At 41.7% G+C, this 23,496-nt stretch overlaps 1 protein-coding gene across 8 annotated transcripts in view; it reads left to right on the top strand.

Annotated features, from left to right (window-relative positions):
- Nucleotides 1-16,754, top strand: part of LOC144683868 (phosphatidylinositol-binding clathrin assembly protein) — a 148,945-nt gene extending 132,191 nt beyond the window's left edge. For 7 of the 8 annotated variants that reach the window (XM_078547382.1, XM_078547385.1, XM_078547387.1 and 4 more), the window contains 5 exons: nucleotides 4,267-4,297; nucleotides 6,657-6,774; nucleotides 12,920-12,976; nucleotides 14,260-14,364; nucleotides 14,503-16,754. In XM_078547382.1, the coding sequence (XP_078403508.1) occupies nucleotides 4,267-4,297; nucleotides 6,657-6,774; nucleotides 12,920-12,976; nucleotides 14,260-14,364; nucleotides 14,503-14,517 (326 nt within the window). In that variant the 3' untranslated portion in view covers nucleotides 14,518-16,754. The remainder of the gene's footprint in view (nucleotides 1-4,266; nucleotides 4,298-6,656; nucleotides 6,775-12,919; nucleotides 12,977-14,259; nucleotides 14,365-14,502) is intronic. The other variant, XM_078547384.1, reaches the window with a different exon arrangement.
- Nucleotides 16,755-23,496: the final 6,742 nt, after the last annotated feature.

The following is a 23,496-nucleotide window of genomic DNA, read 5'->3' on the forward strand; positions in this document are numbered from 1 at the left end:
GGGAGTGAGACTGTCCATAGAATTCACGGGGAGACGGTGGCATAATGCCACTGGGTAATCCAGAGGCCCAAGCTGGGGACACGGGTTCAAATCCCACCAAGGCAGCTGGTTGAATTTCAATTCAATTAATTTTTTTAAATCTGGAATTAAAAGCTAGTGTAATGATGACCACAAAATCATGGGTGATTGTTGTTAAAAACCTATCTACTTCACTAATCTTGCCCTCCTTACCTGGTCTGGCCTACATCTGACTTCAGACTCTCAGGTATGTGGTTAACTCTTAACTGCCCTCTGCAATGGCCCAGCAAACCACTCAGTTGTATCAAGCCATCTAAAAGGAACAAAACTGGGCGGACCACCCAGCATCTACCTAGGCACCAGAAATGACAAAGACACATCCAGCCCTGCTGACCCTGCAAAGTTCCCCACCTGGGAGAGCTGCCCCATAGATGAGTCAAGCAACAGCCTGAATAGCTATATTCATGGAATCATACCTTACAGACAATGTCCCAGTCACCACCATCAGCATCCCTGGGTACACCCTGTCCCACCGACAGGACAGATCCACCAGAGGTGACAGCACAATGGTATACAGTCAGGAGGGAGTTGCCCTGGGAACCCTCAACATCGACTCTGGATCCCATGACGTCCCATGGCATCAGGTCAAACATGGGCAGGAAACCCCTCCCTGCTGGTTACCACCTACCGTCCCCCTTAGCTGTTGAATCCGTACTCCTCCATCTTGAACACCTCTCGGAGTGTGGCAGGGGCACAGAATGGATGTCCACACCAAGAGTGGCTTTGTAGTACCACTACTGACTGAGCTGGCTGAGTCCTGACAGGCATAGCTGCTAAACTGGGTGTCACCTAGCATGTGGTGAGGGAACTGGCAAGAGGGAAAAACCTACTTGACCTCATCCTCACCAACCTACCTGTCACAGATGCATCTGCCCATGACAGTATTGGTAGGAATGACCACCACACAGTTCTTGTGGCAACAAAGTATCATCCATCATGTTTTGTGGCATTGCCACCTTGCTAAATGGAATAGATTTTGAACAACTCAAAACCGGGCATCCATGAGGCTCTGTGGGCCACCAGCAGCAGCGGAATTGTATACAATGACAATCTGTAACCTCATGGCTCGACATATCTCCCACTCTACCATTACCATCAAGGTGGGGGGGGTGGAAATCAACCCTGGTTCAATGAAGAGTGCAGGAGAGCATGCCAGGAGCAGCACCAAAGTGAGGTGTCAACCTGGTGAAGCTGCAAGACAAGACTACTTGCATGCTAAACAGCAGAAGTAGCATGTGATAGACAAAGCTAAGTGATCCCACAACCAACAGGTCAGACCTAAGCTCTGCAGCCCTGCTACATCCAGTCAAGAACGTTGGTGGACAATTAAACAACTAACTGGAAGAGGAGGCACCACGAATATCCCCATCCTCAAAGATGGGGAGCCCAGCACATTGGTGCAAAAGACCAGGCTGAAGCATTTGCAGCTAATTTCAGCCAGAAGTCCAAGTGGATGATCCACCTCGGCCTTCTCCAGAGGTCCTCAGCATCACAGATGCCAGTCTTCAGCCAATTCGATTCACTCCACGTGATATCAAGAAACGGCCAAAGACACTGGATACTGCAATGGTTATAGCCCCTGACAATGTTCTGGCAATAGTAGTAAAGACTTGTGCCTCAGAACTTGCCATGCTCCAGAACTTGCCACACCCCTAGCCAAGCTGTTCCAGCACAGCTACTGTACTGGCATCTATCTGGCAATGTGGAAAATTGCCCAGGTATGTCCTGTGTACACAAGCAGGACAAATCTAACATGGCCAGTTGCCGCTGTCAATCATCAGCAAAGTGATGGAAAGTGTCATTGACAGCACTATCAAACGGCACTTAGCCAACAATAACCTGCTCACAGAAGCTCAGCTTGAGGTCCACCAGGGCTACTCACCTCTTGACCTCATTACAGCCTTTGTGCAAACAAGGACAAAGGAGCTGAACTCCAGAGGTGAGGTGAGAGTGACTGCCCTTGACATCAAAGCAGCATTTGACCGAGTGTGGCGTGAAGGAGCCCTAGCAAAACCTAAGTTAGTAGGAAATGGGGTGGGGGGGCGTGGGGACTCTCCGCCTAGCACAAAGGAAGATGGTTGTGATTGTTGGAGGTTGATCAGCTAAGTCCGAGGACCTCATTGCCGGAGTTCCTCAGGATTGTGCCCTGGGCCCAGCCATCTTCAGCTGTTTCATCAATGACCTTACCTCCATCATAAGGTCAGAAGCGGGGATGTTCGCAGATGATTGCAACATGTTCAGCAGTATTCGCGACTCAGATACTGAATTAGTCCGTGCCCATATGCAGCAAGACAAGGACAATATTCAGGCTTGGCTGATAGTTGGCAAGTAACATTCGTGCCATACATGTGCCAGGCAATGACCATCTCCAGCAAGAGAGAATCTGTCCACCTCCCCTTGACATTCAATGGCATTACCATGACTGAATCCCCCACTATCAACATCCTGGGGGTTACCATTGACCAAAAACTGAACTGGACCAGCCATATAAATACTGTGGCTACGGGAGCAGGTCAGAGGCTGGAAATTTTGCGGTGAGTAACTCACCACCTGACTCCCCAAAACCTGTCCAGCATCTACAAGGCACAAGTCAGCTGTGTGATGGAATACTCTTCACTTGCCTGGATAAGTGCAGCTTCAACAACATTCAAGAAGCTTGTTGCCATCCAGAACATAGCAGCCCGCTTGACTGGCACCCCATCCACCACCTTAAACATTCACTCCCTCCACCACCGATGCACAGTGGCAGCAGTGTGTACCATCTACATGATGCACTGCAGCAATTCACCAAGGCTCCTTCAAGAGCACCTTCCAAACCCACAACCTCTACCACCTAGAAGGACAAGGACAGCAGATGCATGCAGAACCTACCACCTGCAGGTTCCCTGCTAAGTTGCACATTGTCTTGACTGAAATATATTGCTGTTCCTTCACTCCCGCTCGGTTAAAATCCCGGAACTCCTTTCCAAACAGCACTGTGAATGTTCCTACGACACATGGACTGCAGCAGTTCAAGAAGACAGCACACCACCACCTTCTCGAGGGCAGTTAGGGATGAGCAATAAATGCTGGCCAGTGACGCCCGCATCTCATGAACGAATGCGGGAGGGAAAAATTTGCCGATCATGCCTGTGCCAGCACATTCGGTAGAGCTACCCAATTAGTCGTCCCCTGTTCTTGTCCCTTAGCTCCTTTTCCCTTCAGATATTTATTTTATCCCTTTTTGAAAGTTACTATTGAATGTCCTTCCAGTTTCTCTGTGGCAAAAATGAAACACTATATTCTCTTCAAGATGCCCGCATGTGCGGCTACGCAACAATCTGGAATGTACCACACATTGAAACAAACGGGTTACTCACAACTTAGTTTGTCAGGAGATTTCCAGCATTAATGCAAGTCATGATTTAAATGTAAACTTCCCGTGGACAAAAAAGTTGTGCTCAGAGGAGTTTGTAGCCTGCCCAGTGCAAAGAAAATCGAGAGGGAACATTGCTGAGAAATTGGAGAAAGTGACTAAATGTACAGCTGAAAAGATAAGTGCAAACTGTACTCATTGAGAAATTTGAATAGGATTGGCAATGAATATGTTTCCAAATTGTGGATTGAAGAGCTTCAGGGAACAAATATTAGAATACTCTGTTTTCTTTTAGTAACTTGCTCATCAGTGGATGAATTAGCCAACAATTATGCAATTTGATAAAGAACTTTCACTTATATAGTGTCTTCAAATATTCTCAGCATGTCCCAATGTATTTCACAGTCAATTAATTGCTTTTGAAGCAGAGTCAGCTGTAATGGAGATAAACACGACAGCCAGTTTTCATACAGCATGATCCCACACAACAGCAATGGGATAATACATAAAGCAAAATACTGCAGATGCTGGAAATCTGAAATAAAAACAAAAATGCTGGAAATGCTCAGCCAGTCTGGCAGCATATGGGGAGAGAAATATAGAGTTCACGTTTTAGGTCGATGACCTTTCATCAGAACTAGGTTGATGCTTGATCTGTATTCTGTTGCTATGCCATGATTGTTTTGCAGAATTAATCTGCTTTCTTTGTTTTCTTTAAATAAAATAAAGTGTCTAATCTGTCTGCAGATATTTCTACTGCCTCTTTTCAGTCATGCTGATTGAATACACAATTCACTATTGACGCTCAAGTGACTGTTTTCTTCTTTTCACAGATTTGAATTTTGGAGGAACCCCAATGAAAAGGTAAGGACCTAAATATTTAACAGTACTACTGGTTCAGGAAATGGAATTTAAACTTGAAGGGAACAAAAGAAAAAGGGATAACAGGAGGAACCGGGATTGGTCTTAATCCAAAACTCCAATCTCACCTGCCAAGCAAATCTCCTAATCTAATTTCTATTGTGACTGTTGTTTTCCCACAATAGAAACTGAACCAATCAGTTATTGTGTGAGGGAGAAAAACTTCTGCTCCTTTACAGCAAGAAAGGCCAAAAAGAAAAGGTGAAGTAGAACTTGCCTGCCTAACATCTTCCAGGATATTGTTAACTGCAACAATGCTCGACTCTACCTTACACCATTCGCGCGCTCATTTTGTGAGCCGCTCCCTTCCCTACTTCTAAATATCGTAGGTCCTTCCCGCTTTTTAGTGGGTCTACAACTTTGCCTATTGTAAAGTATGTAGATTCCCCCTCTCCAATCTATATAAACGTTTGGATGTCAAATGTGTTTTCCCTTTGTAGAAACATGATTATCCAGGTCTTATTTCATGTTAATGAGCTGTCTTGATTTTGGCTACAAACCCATCAGGGAACATCTACCTAGAAAATGGACAGTTATCATCTTGGGAACAGCATCTCTGCTGATGAGCTTTTTGGGGTCAGTGGGTATCTGACATGCATTGAAACCTGGGCATGCATGTATGTATGTGTGTATGCATATACATTTGAGGAATTCCAGTTTTTGCGGACACATTTACCCCTCCTGTTTCTAATTGTCAGTGAGCTTGGCTGCCTGGTTAATCAGTTTTGCCCTGGAATCCTGCAAAGCTGTCTGATTCAGGTTTTATTTTATTCATTTGTGGGATGTGGGAATAGCTAGCAAGATAAGTATTTATTGTCCATCCCTAAATGCTCTTGAGAAGGTGCTGGTGAACCACCTTCTTGAACCTTTGCAGTCCTTGTGGTGCTATTAGGGAGCATTCCAGAATTTTAACCCAACAATATATTTTGAAATGAGGGGCACATGAAGGTGGCGGTGTTCCAATGTATCTGCCACTTTTGTTCTTTTAGATGCAGGTTTGAAAGGTGTTGTCGAAGGAACCTTGGCATGTTGTTGCAGTGCATAGTGTACTTGGTGTACACTGATCCACTGTGCACCATTGATCGTGAATGTTTGAGGTGCTGGATGGGCTGCCAAGCATGCTGCTGTGACCTGGATGGTGACAAGCTTCTGGAGTGTTGCTGAAACTTCATTCATCCAGGCAACTGGGAGTATTCTGTCACACTCCTGACTTGTGCTTGTAAACAGTAGACAGGCTTTGGGGAGTAAGAGATGAGTTACTTGCTGCGAATTCCCAGCCTCTGACCTGTTTTGTAGCCACAGTATTTGTGAGGTTGGTCCACTTAAGTTTCTGATCAATGGTAATTCCCAGGATGTTGATGGTGGGGTTTCAGCGAGATAATCCCTTTGAATGTCATGGGGAGATTATTAAATTCTCTCTCGTTAGAGATGGTCTTTGCCTGCTGCTTGTGTGGCACAAATATTACTTACACTTTTCAGCCCAGGTCTTGATGCGTGTGGGCATGGACTGCTTCATTATCTGAGGAGTTGCAAAGGAATTGGTACTGTGCAATCATCAGTGAACATAACCAGAGTCTAAAAGTCTCATGTGGACTGAATTAAGCAGATGAGTTAGCTTGATAAACAGATTTGATATCAATATCACACCATAGTACTTTGGTGCTAATGGTTTCACCAGTTGGAGTTGCACAGTTTCAGCAGCAGCAGCTGTTTATTTGTTCTCATAACCAGATGCTAGGTAATGCATTCCAGCAGGTATTGTTCCTAGTTCTTTTTTCTTATCAAATATAGAATTAGCACCTAGAGTAAGCCTGGTAGGATAATTAACTCAGAGCAGTTTGCATTAAAGAGCCACTTTGATATATTAAGCCAAGTCCAGTGCCATTTACCAGACTTGGTTGTCACAAACCATTACATCCAAATAATCATGTGAGGGCCTTTAGCAAAGACAATGTGTCTACCTGTTGTAACTACTTCCAGAGTGCACTAGTAACAAGTAGTTTATATTAATGCCTGTTTTCCCTGCAACAGTGTCCCCCTTTTTGTTTTAAAACCATAAATCCATCTCACCGATTCATCCTGGATTTTGCACATTTACAGGAGAAGGCCCTTCAATTCCTTAGCAAAAAAGTGCCTGCAACAGGAAATGGTGTAACTGTAACAACTGACAGCTACAATGAAAATTGCATTCCAGGACCACAGGATACAGCAAACATTATGATGTCAACTATTGTTTGAAGTGAAAGCTACCTCTTGTTTCTTTTCCTACAAAAGCTGAACTTTATATTTCATTGTGCCTTAGAATGGATCAGCAGTGGACCCAGAGTGGGGAAAGGAAATTGACAGGAGGAACAAACTGGCAGCCAAAGACCACTACATCAACCTCCTGGAGTGCAGTGCCAATGAATGTCCCACCAATGGTATGTTTAGAATTTCATAAATCTAGGTTCCGTGGACTGAGATATTGATAACAGCTTAATTTACTTTGAATCAAGCAAGAACATGTTTCCTATTACAATCTATAACTGGCATTTCACAGCCTTAGCAATCTCTATTTGCATCATTCTCTCAAAGCAAAATAGTGCCTACAGACATTAGCTATGAGTTGAATACTTCTTGCAGGACTGTTTTAATCTTGAGGCTGGTCTTTATGACTCATTTCTGATTTTCAAGTCCCCTATTCATCCTGCTGCCAAGTACCTTATGCTTAGCAGGAGCAGGGAGTTAAGAACAGTCACAAGACATATAAATTGATTTGTTGCATAATGTTGCTTTTTTTTCCAAGCTGCCTTTAGGTAGCTTGCTCCTTCATTATTATAGCCCATTATTCATGCTAACCTTTGTGAGTTGTTTACAGATTTCTCCCGCAAGCAGAGCTGAGGCAGGCGACTGCCGTTGCGGGCTGGTTCAAAGGCCTGCCTCGGTTTTCTGGGGCTTCATCCTAGTTATTTTAGAAGTTGTTAGGCTCTCTAGCCGTCAACCATAACCAACTCCTTCTCCTCTCCCCCCCACCCCCCAGCCATGGCCCCTCATGCTCTCAGTGTCAACTCATGCCCTCCACCCACCCACCCCATAACCCCACATACCCTCCATGCCACCTTCATAGCCATACACCCCAGTATCCATCATGGGAAGACCTCGGGAGCCATGTGGATAGAAAAAGAAACTTCTAGTAATCTAATACAGCTCTCATTCCTACACGGTTGATAGCAGGCAAAAAATTCCAATTCATAAAATCCATTCAAAGCCTTTATATCTCCTCAAGTAGTTAATCTCTTACAAAAACAAACTTCTATTCAGAGCCCAAAGACAGCTAACCCTTTAATAGCCTCTTTAAGCTGTCAGTCTACTCTCAGCCGTCAGTAAAGTGATGGAAGGTGTCTTTAACAGTGTTATCAAGCGGCACTTGCTTAGCAATAGCTTGCTCACTGATATTCAGTTTGGGTTCCGCCAGGATCATTCAGCTCCTGACCTCATTACAGCCTTGGTTCAAACATGGACAAAAGAGATGAACTCCAGAGGTGAGGTGACATCAAGGCAGCATTTGACGAATGTGGCAATGAAGAGCCCTAGCCAAACTGGACTCAATGGGAATCGGGGGGGGCGGGGGGGGGACTCTCAACTGGTTGGAGTCATACCTAGCACAAAGGAAAACGTGGCTGTTGGAGGTCAATCATCTCAGTTCCAGGACAGCACTGCAAGAGTTCCTCAGGGTAGTGTCCTAGGCCCAACCATCTTCAGCTGCTTCATCAATGACCTTCCTTCCATCATTCATTTCCCAAACACTCAGAACAATGGGGAAATGAGTAAAAGTGCCTCCATGTTCCTGTTTCTTCTTTTTATAGAACTTTTTTAACATATCTAGTTAATAGCTGATGATTTTTAAAGATTTTCTTCATGCATTTCTCCAATCTTTCTCTGAGATTGCAACTGACAGATTCTTATAAACTTGCAACATGTGGATTACTTAGCTAAATTTAAGATGAGGCATGGTACCAAAGCAGTAAAAAGGGATTGTTACGACCACATGCGGAGGGCTAAAATGACGCCCCTACTCTACCAAGAAAACTTGTATAGCAGTTTTTTTTTTTATTGCTTCTAGGGAACGTTTTACTTTCCCCACTCCAATTCTCTCTTACATCTGTGGGGTCAACCCTGGGCTCGAACCCCCAGATTTCTGTTATGACCACGTGAGGAGGGGTGCAATTACTCCCCTATTCTACCATAACAGGTTTTTTTTGTGAATTTAGAAAGGATGTGCTTTGCCAATACTGCAGCAGTCCCACTTTTTATGCTGTCAGATTGTCAGACAGATTTTCCTGGACTAAACAAAGAACAAGATATGTTTAATGAAACTGTTTCTCAAATTAAACTAGGTAAATCACAACCACCATACATAGGTCACAAACATTCCCTTGGGCCCAACACACACACTGGTACGGATGGCAGAATAAAAGGATAGCTTATGATTTTTTTTACAGTTCGTGAGGGAGATAAAACCAAGGAATATACGGTTAGCTGTTCTTTGGTTGGTCCCGATGCTGTGATTCCATGCTGCGGCCACTTTGGTCAGTTGTCTTCTGGGTGTCATTGTATGGAGCAGATTTCCACATTTTATTCCCAAAAGATCTCGGTTTGCAGTAGATTTCTCTTCCAAGCATGGTCACTTTGCAAATCCAGGCACAATACTTGCGAGAGAGAGCAAACAGCTTTTGCAGCCTGTTTCTCCCTGCTTGGTAACGCAGTCTCTTAATGTACTCTGTTGGCTATATATTCCAGAGAAATTCTATTGGTCCATATCTGCTGCAGTCATTGTTTTAGAACAGGTAATTGCATTCTGATATCTCATCTCAGAAACATTTTCAAAGTTTCAGGATAGTGTAAAGCCCTACAGGAGGTGGGGTCTTTCATGCTCCCCTTGGGTTGAATGTCTTCTTGGTGAAATGCAAGCCATATATTGTAGCCATCTGGCAGCCTCCATTGTCTTTTAGAGGGTTTCAGTTTTTTTTTAAAAATAATCCAGCCAGAAAAAGAAAAGTAAGGAACTGTGGGCTGTATTTTATGTGCTCCCATTGGGTGTGTTTTAGGTAGGTCGACAAGTAAAACCCTGCCCCCCACACCACACACACCCCCCCCACCCAGCTCACCCCCATGATACAGGAAGTGGGGGGGTGCCAAAATCGGCAATCGTCCACCATATTTAAATTAATAAATAGGGGTCAATTGAGTTTGTTAACAAGCCAGGTGACCCCCCCCCCCCCGATAATGCGTTGCCCCAGCCATAAAATGGTTTGTGTGGGCAGTTGGGCGGGAGTGGACAGGCCGCTTTTTTTTTAAAATCTTTTCAAAAGAAGGGGGGGCTACTCTCTTCAGGGGGTGCCCTTTGTTTTTTGGGAAGCAGCCCCCCCCCCTAAGATAGTATTTCTCTCTCTTCCACCACCCCCCCCGCCACACTCCCCTTCCTATTACGTGCTCTTGAAAACACTCCACCTCCGCCCAAGACCCTGGAGTTACCTGGCTCTTGAATCCAAGGACTGTGTGCTTATTCCTAGTTACAGTTGTGACAGCGCCCACTAATACACTTGTGGAGCTGCCGATCAATCCGATTTGCCCAGTGAAGGGTGGAAGTGCCATACTGCCCCAATTTAGCCTGCCTGCAGTGCATTATGGCTGCAGGGCAGGCTGGCATGGAGCAGGTCGGCTCTATGCCAACTTTGCTTCTGGTGGCGGGTTGGGGGTCAGGGGGCATGGTGGCAGCCATCCTTGTCCCCCCACCCCCCCACCTCCTTTCCTCCATATTTTATGTTGCCCTGTATCTTTTTATTTAAAAGCACATCCTTATAATAGAATAAAAACAGAAAATGCTGGGAAAAGGTCAGCAGGTCTAGCAGCATCTGTGGAGAGAGAAACAGAGTTAGGGCAGAATTTTGCTGTCGGCGAGCAGGGGGCGGGGCCCACTCTCCGATGCGTAAAATGACGCGGGGTGACGTCGGGCGGAACCCCTAACGTCATCCCGCCCCATTTAAATTTTCAGGAAGGCAGAAAAATCAGCTGTGCGCCCGCTAACCTGTCAACGGCCAATTGAGGCCATTCACAGGATCATTTAAACAATTAAAGGACCTGCCCGTCCAACCTCAAGGCGGGATGAGGTTTCATGCAGGGTTCTAAAAAATTTTAATAAAGTTTTACTATAATTTATGAACATGTCCCATCTCATGTGACATTGTCACATGAGGGGGACAAGTTAGGGAATTTTTTTTTCTATTTTTAATTTTTTTAAAAGTGTAAGTGATCACCCTGAGGCAGCACATAGCCTCAGGGAGATGTGCGCTCTTTCGTGTGCATGCACACTCTCGCTTTTGGTGAATCCCCCCGCCCGCACCGGAAGCACATAGCACTTCCTGCCGGACATCACGCTGGGCGGGCCTTAATTGACCCGCCCACGTAAAATGGCGGCGGGGCCTGCTTCTCCGGCGGGGATCGTCTCCCCACCTGCCGGAGATTGGGTTGGGCCCGCCCACCTGGCAGGCAGAAAATTCTGCCCTTAATGTTTCGAGTCTGATATGACTTTTCTTCCGAAGAAGAGTCACATTGGACTGGAAACGTCAACTCTGTTCTCTCTCCACAGATGTTGCCAGGCCTGCTGAGTTTTTTTAGCACTTTTTACTGCGGATACTGGAGTTCTAAAATATTTTCCTTTTATTTCAGTAAAAAGGGATCATAGTTATTGCCTGTGCAATGTGTCTTCCCTCTTTTTGCTTGCCTCTGTTGTGCTGTACATTTTTAGCAGGCTATCCTGTGCAACTGATGGAAAGGAGTTATCAAGCTAGTTTACAATTAGCCTCTATTCTGAGCCTCTTGTAGAGGCACAAATGAGGTTAATTTTTAAAAATATTTTGAGGGACCACTGTGTAAATGTACATAGGTGTCATGAAAGTATAATAATTTTCATAATATTTTTCTGGTTTATTGTAAAATAGGTTTATGGGGTAATTATAGTTAGGTCTGCCTGTTTGTGATTTAATTACATTTAGAGTCAAGTAGACTGCATGCTTTGAACTCACCAAAGGAAGCTAGGTGCTTGACATGCTAATGAGTAAACATGGATGCTGGTTTAGCATGTAAGGTGTGAAGGGAATTTGCATTTTTAGATAGATGAAGGGAGTTTTGGATTTCAAAAGGATTTTAGTCTGTTTACAATTAGTCAGATAAGGAAGGCGAAGGAATGTGTTTATTTTTCCTGAGGGTTATTGACAAATAGTAGCAGTATGAAAGTTTTTATATTGTGAGCAAGATATAGTTTCAAAGACATACAAAACAATAGAATTTACATATTAAAAAAGAAAGAAACATATATAAAGGAGAATGAGACTATGTGTCAGGAGAAAGAAGGCATTTTGAGATCTAACCGAAGTATGTAAAGTAGTCTTAATGAAGCCTCCAGTATTTGTGCATAAGTCTGCTGCCTACTGAAGCTGGAAAAAAGTCATTTGGAACTCCACTGCCCAGGGTATTGTGTTAATTTGCTGGATCTGTTTAAATTCTAAAATCTATGTTTGGACCGTTGCCTTAAAGGGGGTGTAACTGGGAGTCAGGTTAATTGGGAATTTTAGGAGTTTTATCGTAGTAATTTGTAGTCTTATGTATGTGCTTGAAATCTTTTCTTTTGTTAATAAATATTTTAATTTAGCTTTTTAAAAAATCTCAAAAGGTCTTGGTGGACTTATTATTTCTGAATTCAGTACACACATTTGGAAATAAATACAAATTGCAAAACCGTTGTGATAGCCGATCAAGTTTCCCTCGTGGATTTGGTCCGCCTGGCACACATCATCTGCCACGTTATAATAGGTAATTGAAAACAGCAGGACATGTTGAGAGAGCAGTTAATAAAGCATATGGTATCTTAGGCTTTATTAAAAGGGGCATTGAATACAAGAGTAAGGAGGTCATGTTGAACTTGTATAAGAAGCTAGTTAGGTCTCATCTGGAGTACTGTATCCTGTTCTGGGCATCATACTTGAGGAAGGATGTAAAGGCATTGGAGAGAGTGCAGAGGAGATTCACAAGAATGATTCCTGGGATTAAGAACTGTAGCTGTAAGGATAGATTAGAGAGGTTGGGACTGTTTTCCTTGGAGAAAAGAAGGCTGAAAGGAGACTTGATAGAGGTATTCAAGATTGTGAGGGGTATGGACAGGGTAAATAGTGAGAAACTGTTCTCACTCAAGAGAACATCAAGAACTAGATGGCACAGATTCAAAATAATTGGAAAAATGGGTAAAAGTGATGTGAGGAAACAATTTTTCACCCAGGGGGTGGTTGCAGTTTGGAACAAACTTCCTGAAAGGGTGATGGAGGCAGGTTTGATCGAAGTATTCAAAAGGGAATTTAATTGCTACCTGAAAAGAGAGAATGTGCACGATTACGGGGATGAGGCAGGGGAATGGGACAAGGTGGAATAGTCTTTCAGAGAGTCAGTGCAGACTCTGGGCCGAATGGCCTCCTGCACTGTAAAGATACTGTGATATATCTGTCTTTTAGCAGATATTTTATTGCAATGCAGGTGCCCGCGCCAATGTCGTTCCCAGTGTCAACATCTCAAGTGCCTGTATATGGAATGGTGAGTATCTAATTGTAAACATTTTTTCCACTTATTCTTTCCTGTCCTGAAGGCGGTCAAATGTGTTCAAGTACAGCTCATAAGCTTTATCATCAATCATATTTGATTCTGTCCTTCCTTGACCTAAAATGCAGATTTACTAGCAAGGAATAATAGATATAAATGAGAAGTGAGGACCCATTATTATTCTGCTGTGGTCATCATTCCCTCATCATCCATCCTGAAGGACACTGAGGTTAACAGTGCACCAGCACTGCTTTGACTGAAATCAGATTGAACCTGGGACCTCCATGACCTATTTAGCCTAGTATTGCACCATGCAATGAATTTACTCACTAAGCCATTGTGGAGCCTTTGATTTGACCTGTTGAATATATATGCAATAACTTTTTGGGAAAATAAGTTGTCAAATTGTGCAATTAGTAGCTCTTTACATAGACTTCACAAGGAGAGTTATATTGCCCTTCAGCTCAGGACCTCGACTTAAATCCAGCCATAGTTATCTTCTATTCTCCTTTCAGCTACACCCACTTCCCCTCTTAGCTGCACTTGAAGGAAAATAAAATTACTTTCAGCAGACTTAATTTAATCCTTAGGAACAAGGTTGAGGTTGCTCGAGAGGCCATAAGAATTCCTGATGTGGAAAATAGGAATGTAACTGGTGTGTTTATTTGATATTGGGCAGTGTGGATGGTCATCAATCCACTGAAGAGTTCCTGTAATCCCCTTTTAACAATATTGGGAGCTCCACTAGGATAATATTCAAAGTATCTGCAAATTTCACTCATTTTCTGATTTTCTGAAGCTAACTGAGAATTTTGACAATATTAGTGGAAGGTCTATAATGGATAGCACTGGTGGGCTGTAAGCATCAATTAAATGGTCTTAATGTGGCTAGACTTAATGTAGTAGTTTTGAGTGCAGCATAGTACCACAAGCAAGCCCTGGAGCTCTTAGTGCCTACAGTAACTTCGATTTCTCTTTGTTTTTAGATTTACCTCAATGCTATTACTGTATGAGGCAACTCTTAGAACTAAATGAGCGAACTCTGTTGAATTTTCATTAACTCTTTGCACTGTTGCATTTATTTTGGAAGTTTGTGTAAAAGAAATTTGGCAGGACCAGAAGTCACTCTATACTTGTTCCCATCCAATCTTTGGGCAGTATAGAAATAATTCACACTCCTTGGGAACACATTATTCTTTGTGTAAAATTTGCATGAATGTATTATCAGTTATTTATATTTTTATTGGTTAATTTTGGCTTATTAATATCACTCATAGGTACCTGCAGTGGGAGCACTGCCTGTGGTAACACAGCACCCAATGATGTATCCTCAGCCTGTAATGAGGGCAACTAACCCTTTTGCACCAGTTAATGGGGCTCAGGTAAATATTGCACTTAAACCATTAATTTTATATGAGCTTTTTTCTCTATTGACAAAGATAGAAACAAAATTGGCTATATTCATGTTTTTTCACACTAGGAAGCACTTTTTTAACTAATAACCTTCTCCATTCTCTCAGTTGCAGTTCATGTAAAGACAGTGGAACTGCATCAACACAAAGTTCAGTAAGCACCAAATACCTGGATGAAGGCAGATGAATGTAGACCAAGACTCGAGGCTTATTCATCATTTTAAACTGTTAATGAACTTAGATTATATTAATAATTCCCAATCTAACTTTCCAGTCAAATGCAAAAATCTATTTTATGTGGGGAAATGCTGAGTAGAATACAATCCAATCTGTCTTGAATGGTCATCGACCCACTGAACAGGCTTAAATAGAGGTTGATATTTATTGACCTGTTCAGTGCAATTTCTTTCCTTCTCACTGCTGAACATAACTGAAATTACTCCTGATCCTAACAGCAGGAAAATGAATTAATGATCAAGAGGTTACCAATAAATATTAGCAATTGAACTGAAAGCTGAAAAGGAATTGCAAGATGGTAGCCCAGCCAGGTTCAGACAAATTCTTAAACTGTTCATAGATCGTATCCAATCTCTTGAGTTGGGTTTTAACCTGGAACTTGCTGCCAGATAACTCTTTCAATTCAAAACTTATAAAACGAAAGTTGCTACTAACAGTCTTGTTTACTTCCTGTTCCTTTTGACCATTTTAGAAAGATTTCATTCTATGATAACTGGGTGCATTGTATTACATGTTGTTGTCTGGCAGCAGTTATTGGGTTACCATAATGCTTTGCTGTGCAGAATGAGAGTCATAATTCACAATGTGTGAAAATAAAAATTACAGTCAGATTTGGAAACAAGGTTTAATACATATGTTTTGGGGATGTTTATTTTGGACAATTTTAAATCATGAAGCAGCTAGCATTTTTTAAAAGTTGCAGTCACCAAACTGTTTCATTATTATGGATTAGATTGGAGAAATTGACCATTATTGAATTGGGGCAAGCTGGTTGAAGAATGGTTAAGTGAAGCATTTAAATTCTGCTTGAACCACTGAATGATGGATCTCAGATATAGTTTAATTACAGTTCTGATTACAGTTAAATTTTCCATTAACAGCACAGAAATAGGTTTAGCATGATCTGGGAGAGATACAGTAGCTTTGCTTGCTAGCAACAAGTTGTAGGATACTATAGCTCTGATGCAACTAGGAACATCTGTTGAATGCAGCATGTGCATATGAAGCAATTGAGCATAAGTTACGCATCTAGTTCTGGGCGTGTGTACATTTCCTCCAAATATCAGATATCAAAAAGGTTAATGTTATGACTTTATTTAATCATGGTTTCTGTGATAAAAGTCAATTTCCTTATTTTGTACATCCCACTAACTAAGCTGAAAGAACTCATGATACCTGAACTTGTTTTCTACTGACTTCAGCTGTTAAGTTGTTAATAAAATTAAAGATTTAATTCTCATGCCCTGACTTTTACTCCCCTACCCCCCTCCCCCCAACTCCAAATCAAGTTCTTGGTAATATTGCACAGTTTGACTAGCTAAGTTTGCAAATAATTTTTACTGTAGGTTTGGTTTTGAGACTGTTTTGCAAACCAAATACATTTCTAATAGGACAATTAAGCAATGGTAAACAAGCACTGGATATGCAGAAATGTTGTATTGTGAGAGTTAACCCACCAAAGGCAGACCACAAAAGCACAGGTGCTGATGTAGCAGCTATGTATTGTATCAAATTGCATAATATGAAAAAAGTTATAACCGTAGGAAGGATGAGGTCAAAGCTAACAACATGGATGTTAAATGCAACTGAATATTGCATCACACAATTTAACGTAGTGCACTTTGATATTGATCTGCAAGTTTCTGGGGATGTATTTAGTCTCATTTTTATAGGACACTTCTACCCATTTTTTAAAATCCTGACCATTCTGTGAAGTAATGAATTTCAGAAGAACCAATGGGTAACCTGTTTTACACTGTCCTAAGTACTGGGATCAGCAATTCAATCAGAAGCTTTAATGGGTGGCTAGTGAGTAACTATGGGGAAAGTTATCTTCTTTCACCCTTTCCCCAAAGAATTGAAACAATGACAACCAATAAATTTTCAACCACATGCATTTTGAAGTTTATCTGTCCTTAGCGCTTAATGACTTTTTCAAACTTGCAATAATAATTTCGCTCCAAATTGCACTACTTGGTGCTTTACATCGAAGATGAAAAATCTATTCTGAAGACTGTTGATATAGGTTGGACTGTGAATGTTATATAAATTTCTGCCAACACAATATTGTCCATATGTAGCTGGTTACAATTTCTAAATAAAAATCTGTTGAAATATGTGAATTTTGGTGTACATATAGCACAGCTCTTCCTCTTTAACTTGCTACAGTAACCCAAGAAGATTTGTACAAATTTGTCTGTTTAATTTAAATTTTTTAATGTTTTGACAAATCAGAAAAACTACGTTTCTCCTTTACTATTTATTTTTAAGTATCATTTAATGTCAGTTTTTCCCATCTAAATTAAATATTTTATAACTTAATTGCAGGCTCTGAAGCCTTTGCTCCATAGGGGCAATTAAATATCATTGGGGCTAATGAGTTTTGTTTGGTTTTGCCTATAGTTCATTTGTTGCTCCAGGAATTTTCATGGAATTTTCTTTTCCATCTTTTTGACACAGTTTAAAACAGACCTTCAGCTCATTTTAAGGTGAGGTTTGGGAAAAGAGGGGAAACAGGACAAAATGTACACTTGTTTTTGTGCCAAAAGCCTATGTTTTCTCTGGAATTTCAAAATTTGAAGTAGAATGTTTCAAAGTACCTTTTTTGAAAGAAAACAAGAGTTAGTTCCAGAATTAAAATTGAAATCCACACTATTTAGCCACACAGCACCCATCAAATATTTCAAGATTTGGACAGTAGCCTGATTGTTACATTTAGGCAGATTTATAAAATGCCAGGATTGCAAAATAACTCATTGTTTAGTACAGCACCTTGGGCTGAACTAGATATGCAGGGAAATCATCCTTTCTTAAAAAAAATTAAGCTCCAATATTTTTGTTCTAATGCATTTGAATAATTCAAAGAGATGGCATTCATGTAGAAAAATGAGTTGTTCAAGTGTACCTGTTTTTAATAGTGAAATAATTGTGTACTGTTGCTTTCTTCCCTAGATAGCTTTGAAAAAGTCATTGAATAATTTTCATAATCAATGATACAGCTCAAATTGATGTGAACCACAGCCAGAATCTTTGGTTTATTTAAAGAGAAGACTGTTGTATGTTTGCTTCATTTTTTTGCACTGAACTAATTATTGGAAGAGGCAGGAGGAAGGAGCTGTGGTAGAGAAAGACAAAATAAACAAGAGAAGGAACACCCCTTAATTGAGTCAAGTCTATGTATGTCAGGTACGAGATAGGACTTGATCTGTCATATTTTCTGTAAAGTGTACTTCATGTTATAGAATGTACGGCAGTGACAGAGTCCCAGTTTATCTCACCCTGTTGGAGTGTGGTGAAATATACCATGAAATAGTTACAAGATCAACCTATGGAGGCTGAGCTGCTCTGCATCATTATAATGTACATTTAAAATAGTCAATGTTATCTTGCATAAAAGCAGAAAATGCTGGAAGTACTCAGCAGGTCATTTTACCAAGAATGGAATTTGCCATATTTTCAGACCTGAGGCTCTCCTACAGGCTTCAGAACTTCCCTTGTAGGGAGAGAAATATGAATAGTTGGCTGCTCAAGCTTAAGAGCAAAAGAACTTGTACTTATGCTCAGTATTATATAATCAAAGTTTGCACAAGTAATTTATTTTTTTAAATGGTGGATTAGAATAAGTGGCAAATTTTAGGAATCATCATTTCCTGGTAAAAAGAATGACATTCCACATGCCATAGAGATGCTATTGCAAGACCCTTTTACTCCATAACATTCAGTAAAGCCTTACAAGTTGCTGGCAGCATAGGCCAACAAAGCTTGTTTGAATCCAGTTTCCTATATTGCCATAGATCATAGCTCCTTCCTATTTCCCTGCGCCACACCTTGGCTTATTGTATCTTGTGCTTTGACTTTGTGGCTTAGAGATGTTATATTAAGTTGCAGTACACTAAGGCTCCTTTAGTACTGGTGTTCAGCCATTTTTCTCATCTGATGCAGACTTTAATGTTTTTATCAAATGTAAGTAATCCTTTATCAACCCATTACAAGCTGGCTAAAGTTGAGCCACCAAGTAATCTTAATTGTATACAAATGTGCCAATGCAGTAAGCAGCCAACAGAGTATGCTATAGAACGGTGGTTTCCTTGCTACCTCCAATATGGAATTCTAATTGACTCGATGATACAAAGGTAACCTAGCAGCAATAATTTCTTCAAGTTTTGATTTGCATGGAAACTCCTTCACAAGCACTTGTTTGCATATATTTTACAAAAATATTCCTTTTTAAATTCTAGTGTAGTTAAAGCAAATTGACTTGCTGCTACCATTTTTGGTGAACCAATACAAATTTAAAATGACTGAGGAAATATATAAACCTTCTATACTTGTAAGAATCTTGTTTCTTCAGATTCCAGCCATATACTGTGTTTAGGATGCTCCCCTCAGTATAGTCTTCAATCTTAAAAAGTCTTCATAACAAGTCAATGACTTTTAAACAAGTAAATGCTGAAAACATTTCCTTCACACTATAAACTACCTTTTCCATCATTTAACAGGCTTGTTGCATACGTTTAGTGCATTAATGCTTCACTTAATAAAAATCTTCCAACATTTATATGTATCACTGTGGTAAATGTGTGAGCACTGAAATAAGTGGGGGGGGGGCAATTACCCTAGATTTTAGTGCATTTAGAAGCGGGAGTTGAACTGAATAAATAATTACAGCACTGTGGATCGGTGCTTCTTTGTAAATAAGTGCAGGAATTTTCTTTCTGTTTTGGGTAGTTTGTGCTGTGAGGGGAACAAAAATAACTATCTCTGAATTGCAACAAATGAAAATTACGCTGTTGTATTGCATTTTTGCAGATTATATTTTTTGAGTAATTGAAACCTGTATATGTTATCATTTATACATTTGCAGTAACTAGTAAACTTAGAAAAAACAGCAAGTTTCATCAGGGTTGTATTTGATTCTGAAATCAGTGTATGGGCAAGTGCATTATTGCATAATAAAGGAAATGTATTAAACACTTTTGCTTGTGTTTTTTCAAGTGTTGGGCAATTTTAAATGCACAGATACTTGGTTTTTTAAAAAAGAACCACATTGAGTGTGGTTTTTTCAGAATATGTAAGTCCAGCTACAATAACAATTTGCATTTCTCTTTAATGTAGTAACATTTACTAAGCCACTTCACAGGAGAGCTACCAAGAAATGTGGCTCTGAGCAGCCTAGAGATATTCAGATAGGTGATGGAAAGCATTGTCAAAGTAGTAAGTTTTAAGGAGTAACTTAAAGAAGGAAGAAGTGTAGGGGGAAATTTCAGATCTTAATACCTGGGCAACTGAAGGCATGGGAGCCAATATTGGAGTGATAGAAATTGGGGATATGCAAGAAGCCAGAATTGGAAGAGTTTTTTTTAATTCATTCACGGGATGTGGGCTTCACTGGCTGGGTCAGCCTTTATTGCTCAACCCTAGTTGGTGGTGAGCTGCCTTCTTGAACTGCTGCAGTCCTAACTATCCACAGTGCAACAATCTCAGGGGGTTGTAGGGCTGGAGGAAGCCACAGAGATGGGGAGAAATTTGAAAACAAGGATGGGAATTTTAAAATCAAGTTTTGCCAGACTGGGAGCAGGTGTAGAGCAGCAAGCATGTGGGTGATTGGAAATGGTCAAGTGGATGGAGGCAAATGCCCCACATCAATAATCTGGTGGGCAGCTCACTGAACAACCTGATCAACCTCTACATGGTTAGCCTATATTGGAGCAGCCAAGCAGGTCACAAGAAAGGTGACGCAATAGAAATTTAATGCAAACAGCTGGGACATACAGCAACCATCCATTGCTTTGAGCAGGAATCTCCAAAGAAGATGCAGCGATAGGATACAGCAAAATTCTGGTTGTACAATGAACAAATCCTGCACTGTAACACTGAATTGGCAACTGAAGGAATTTGGAACATATGAAAAAGTTGGGTTGAAACCAAAGATATTTGTGGCCAATTTAGGAAAGCACTTGCAGTCTGACCCCCTAAGCAAGGCCCCAGGAGATGGTGATAACATTTCACTCATCAGCATCATATCTAACTAACAATGGAACCAAAAGTGTACTTTGTTCGCAGTGCAACCATGTCTGATACAGAGCAACCAGTATTTGTACTGACGTTTCAGCTCAGTGACCATCAGGACTGGGAGTATTTAGAGAGGTGTAACAGTTTTTTTTCAGCCAAGCAGGGAAATGGGGGAAGGGGAGGAAAGAACAAACAGGCAGGTCTGTGATTGGGTGGAAGGCGGGAGAGATTAAATGACAAAACGGATCATAATGAAAGGCAAAATGAAGCAGTAACAGGACAAGTAAAGAAACAAAGGATATGCCTAGAGAAGGTGTAAATGGGAAGGGAGAATCACCACCAACAGCTGCCATCCAAAAGAGCAGAGATTATGATCTGAAATTGTTGAACTCAATGTTGAGTCCAAAAGGCTGTAAAGTGCCTAATTGAAAGGTGAAGACCTGTTCCTCGAGCTTGCACTGAGCTACATTGGAAAATGTAGGAAGCCAAGGACTGGAAGGTCGAAGCATAGAATTAAATGACAGGTGACCTGAAGTTATGCTTGTGAATTGAACCAAGATGTTCTGCAAAGAGGTCTCACAATCTGTATTTGACATCCCAATGTAGAGGAGACCACATCGTGAACAGTGAGTAGAGTACAGTAACTTGAAGGAAGTGCAAGTAAGTCACTGTTTAGTCTGAAAGGAATGTTTGGGGCTTTGCACAGTGAGGAGGTAAAATGGCAGATGTTGCATCTCCCACACTTGCATGGGAAGGTGCTGTGGGTATTGGGTGATTGAAGAATGTGCCAGGATGTTGCAGATGTCTAAGTCCCTTAGGTAGGCTGGAAGGGAGGGGAAGATATGTTTGTTGGCACCATATTGGAGGTGGCAGAAATGACACAACATAATCTGTTGAATGCAGAGGTTGGTAGCTCTGGGAATTGGGGAATGGGTAAGAGCAGCCATGCAGGAGATGGAACAGAGATGATTGAGCTGTGGTGGAGGGGTAAGATGACACATCAGAAGTAAAAGAGAAAATGCTGGAAATACTCAGCAGGTCTGGCAGCATCTGTGGAGAGAGAAATAGTTACCATTTCATGTCTGTCACCTTTCGTCAGTACACACATTGGAAGTGACCATAAGACGTAGAAGCAGAAATTATGCCATTCGGCCCATCAAGTCTGCTCTGCCATTCAATCATGGCTGATACGTTTCTGAACCCCATTCTCCCGCCTTCTCCCTGTAACCTTTGATCTCCTTACCAATCAAGAACCTATCTATCTCCCTCTTAAATACACTCAATGACCTGGCCTCCACAGCCTTCTGTGGCAATGAATTCCATAAATTCACCACTCTCTGGTTAAAGAAGTTTCTCCTCGTCTCTGTTCTAAAAGGTCTTCCCTTTACTCTGAGGCTGTGCCTTCGTGTCCTAGTCTCTCCTAATGGCAGCATCTTCCCCACGTCCACTCTATCCAGGCCTTTCAGTATTCTGTAAGTTTCAATCAGATCCCCCCTCATCCTTCTAAACTCCATCGAGTATAGACCCAGAGTCCTCAAACGTTCCTCATATGTTAAGCCTTTCATTCCTGGGATCGTTCTCGTGAACCTCCTCTGGACCCTCTCCAGGGCCAGAACATCCTGAGATACAGGGCCCAAAATTGTTCACAATATTATGGAAAGTTGCATTGTCGGAACAGATGCGATAGAGATGAAGAAACTGGGAGAATAGAATGGAGTCCTTAGAAGAAGCAGGGTGGGAGTCAGTGGACTTGTGATGAATATTGATCAATAGCCTAATCCCCTAAAATGGTGACAGAAGGAAGGGAAGTGAAGAGTCAGAGATGGATGATGTGAAGGCGAGGGAAGGGTGAAAATTGGTAGCAAAGTTAATTACATTTTCCAGTTCAGGACGAGCAGAAAATGGCACTGATGCAGTCAGTCATCAATGTACTGGAAAAAGAAATGAGGGAGGGCACCTGAGTAGGATTGAAACAAAAAGTGTTCCACATATCCCATGAAAAAGCAAGTATAGCTAGGACTCATATGGGTTTCCGTAACACCACCTTTTATTTGGAGAAAGTGATTAGAGTTAATGCAGAAGTTGTTTGATTTGAGAACAAGTTCAGCCAAGTGGAATGGGGTGATGGTTGATGGGGACTGGTTGGGTTGATGTTCAATGGTGGGCTTCTTGTCCAGCGAGAAATAGGAAGAGGTGTCAGAGTTGGCGTTCAGACGCTACTAGGTAGAGGTCACTTTGTCAAATCTGCCTCTACTTAACATCTATTAAGCCATAATTTCCAAGGCTATCACTGATCTAGTCTTTAGAGATCTTCTGTCCACAGCCTCCAACCTCACAGTCCCCCAATTCTGAACAGCCCATCTCTACCTCCTTCCCAAGATCCATAAACATTTCCATCCACAATGAGGATGGTCTGGGGGCTTTCCACTTCCTTGAATGGAAGCCCAAATAGTTCCCATCAACCACCACCCTCCTCTGCCTGGCTGAACTTGTTCTCACGTTGAACAACTTCACCTTTAAATCCACTCACTTTCTCCAAACACAAGGGGCGGAATTTTCTGGCTGACGTGCAGGTGGCGGAGCCCGCACGTCAGCGCTTAAAATGTCGTGCGAGCGTCCCGACGTCAGTGCGCGGCATCGTGAAATTTAGGTCAGCTGGCGCACTATGAAGTGGGACACGCGGCCGCCATAAATTAAAGGCCTTGTTAAGGCCCTTGCCAATCAACGAGGATTTTGAGGGGCCTGTGCGAACTTCGACTCGGCGCATGGGTCCAACGGGCAGGCTGGTAGGTGATTTTTTATCAAAATTCATGCACTGGCGGGATATGTGGACTCAGAGGGGTTGTTCATGTT

Source organism: Cetorhinus maximus, chromosome 8, assembly GCF_964194155.1.
Source record: "Cetorhinus maximus chromosome 8, sCetMax3.hap1.1, whole genome shotgun sequence".
In the NCBI taxonomy this organism is placed as follows: Eukaryota; Metazoa; Chordata; class Chondrichthyes; order Lamniformes; family Cetorhinidae; genus Cetorhinus; species Cetorhinus maximus.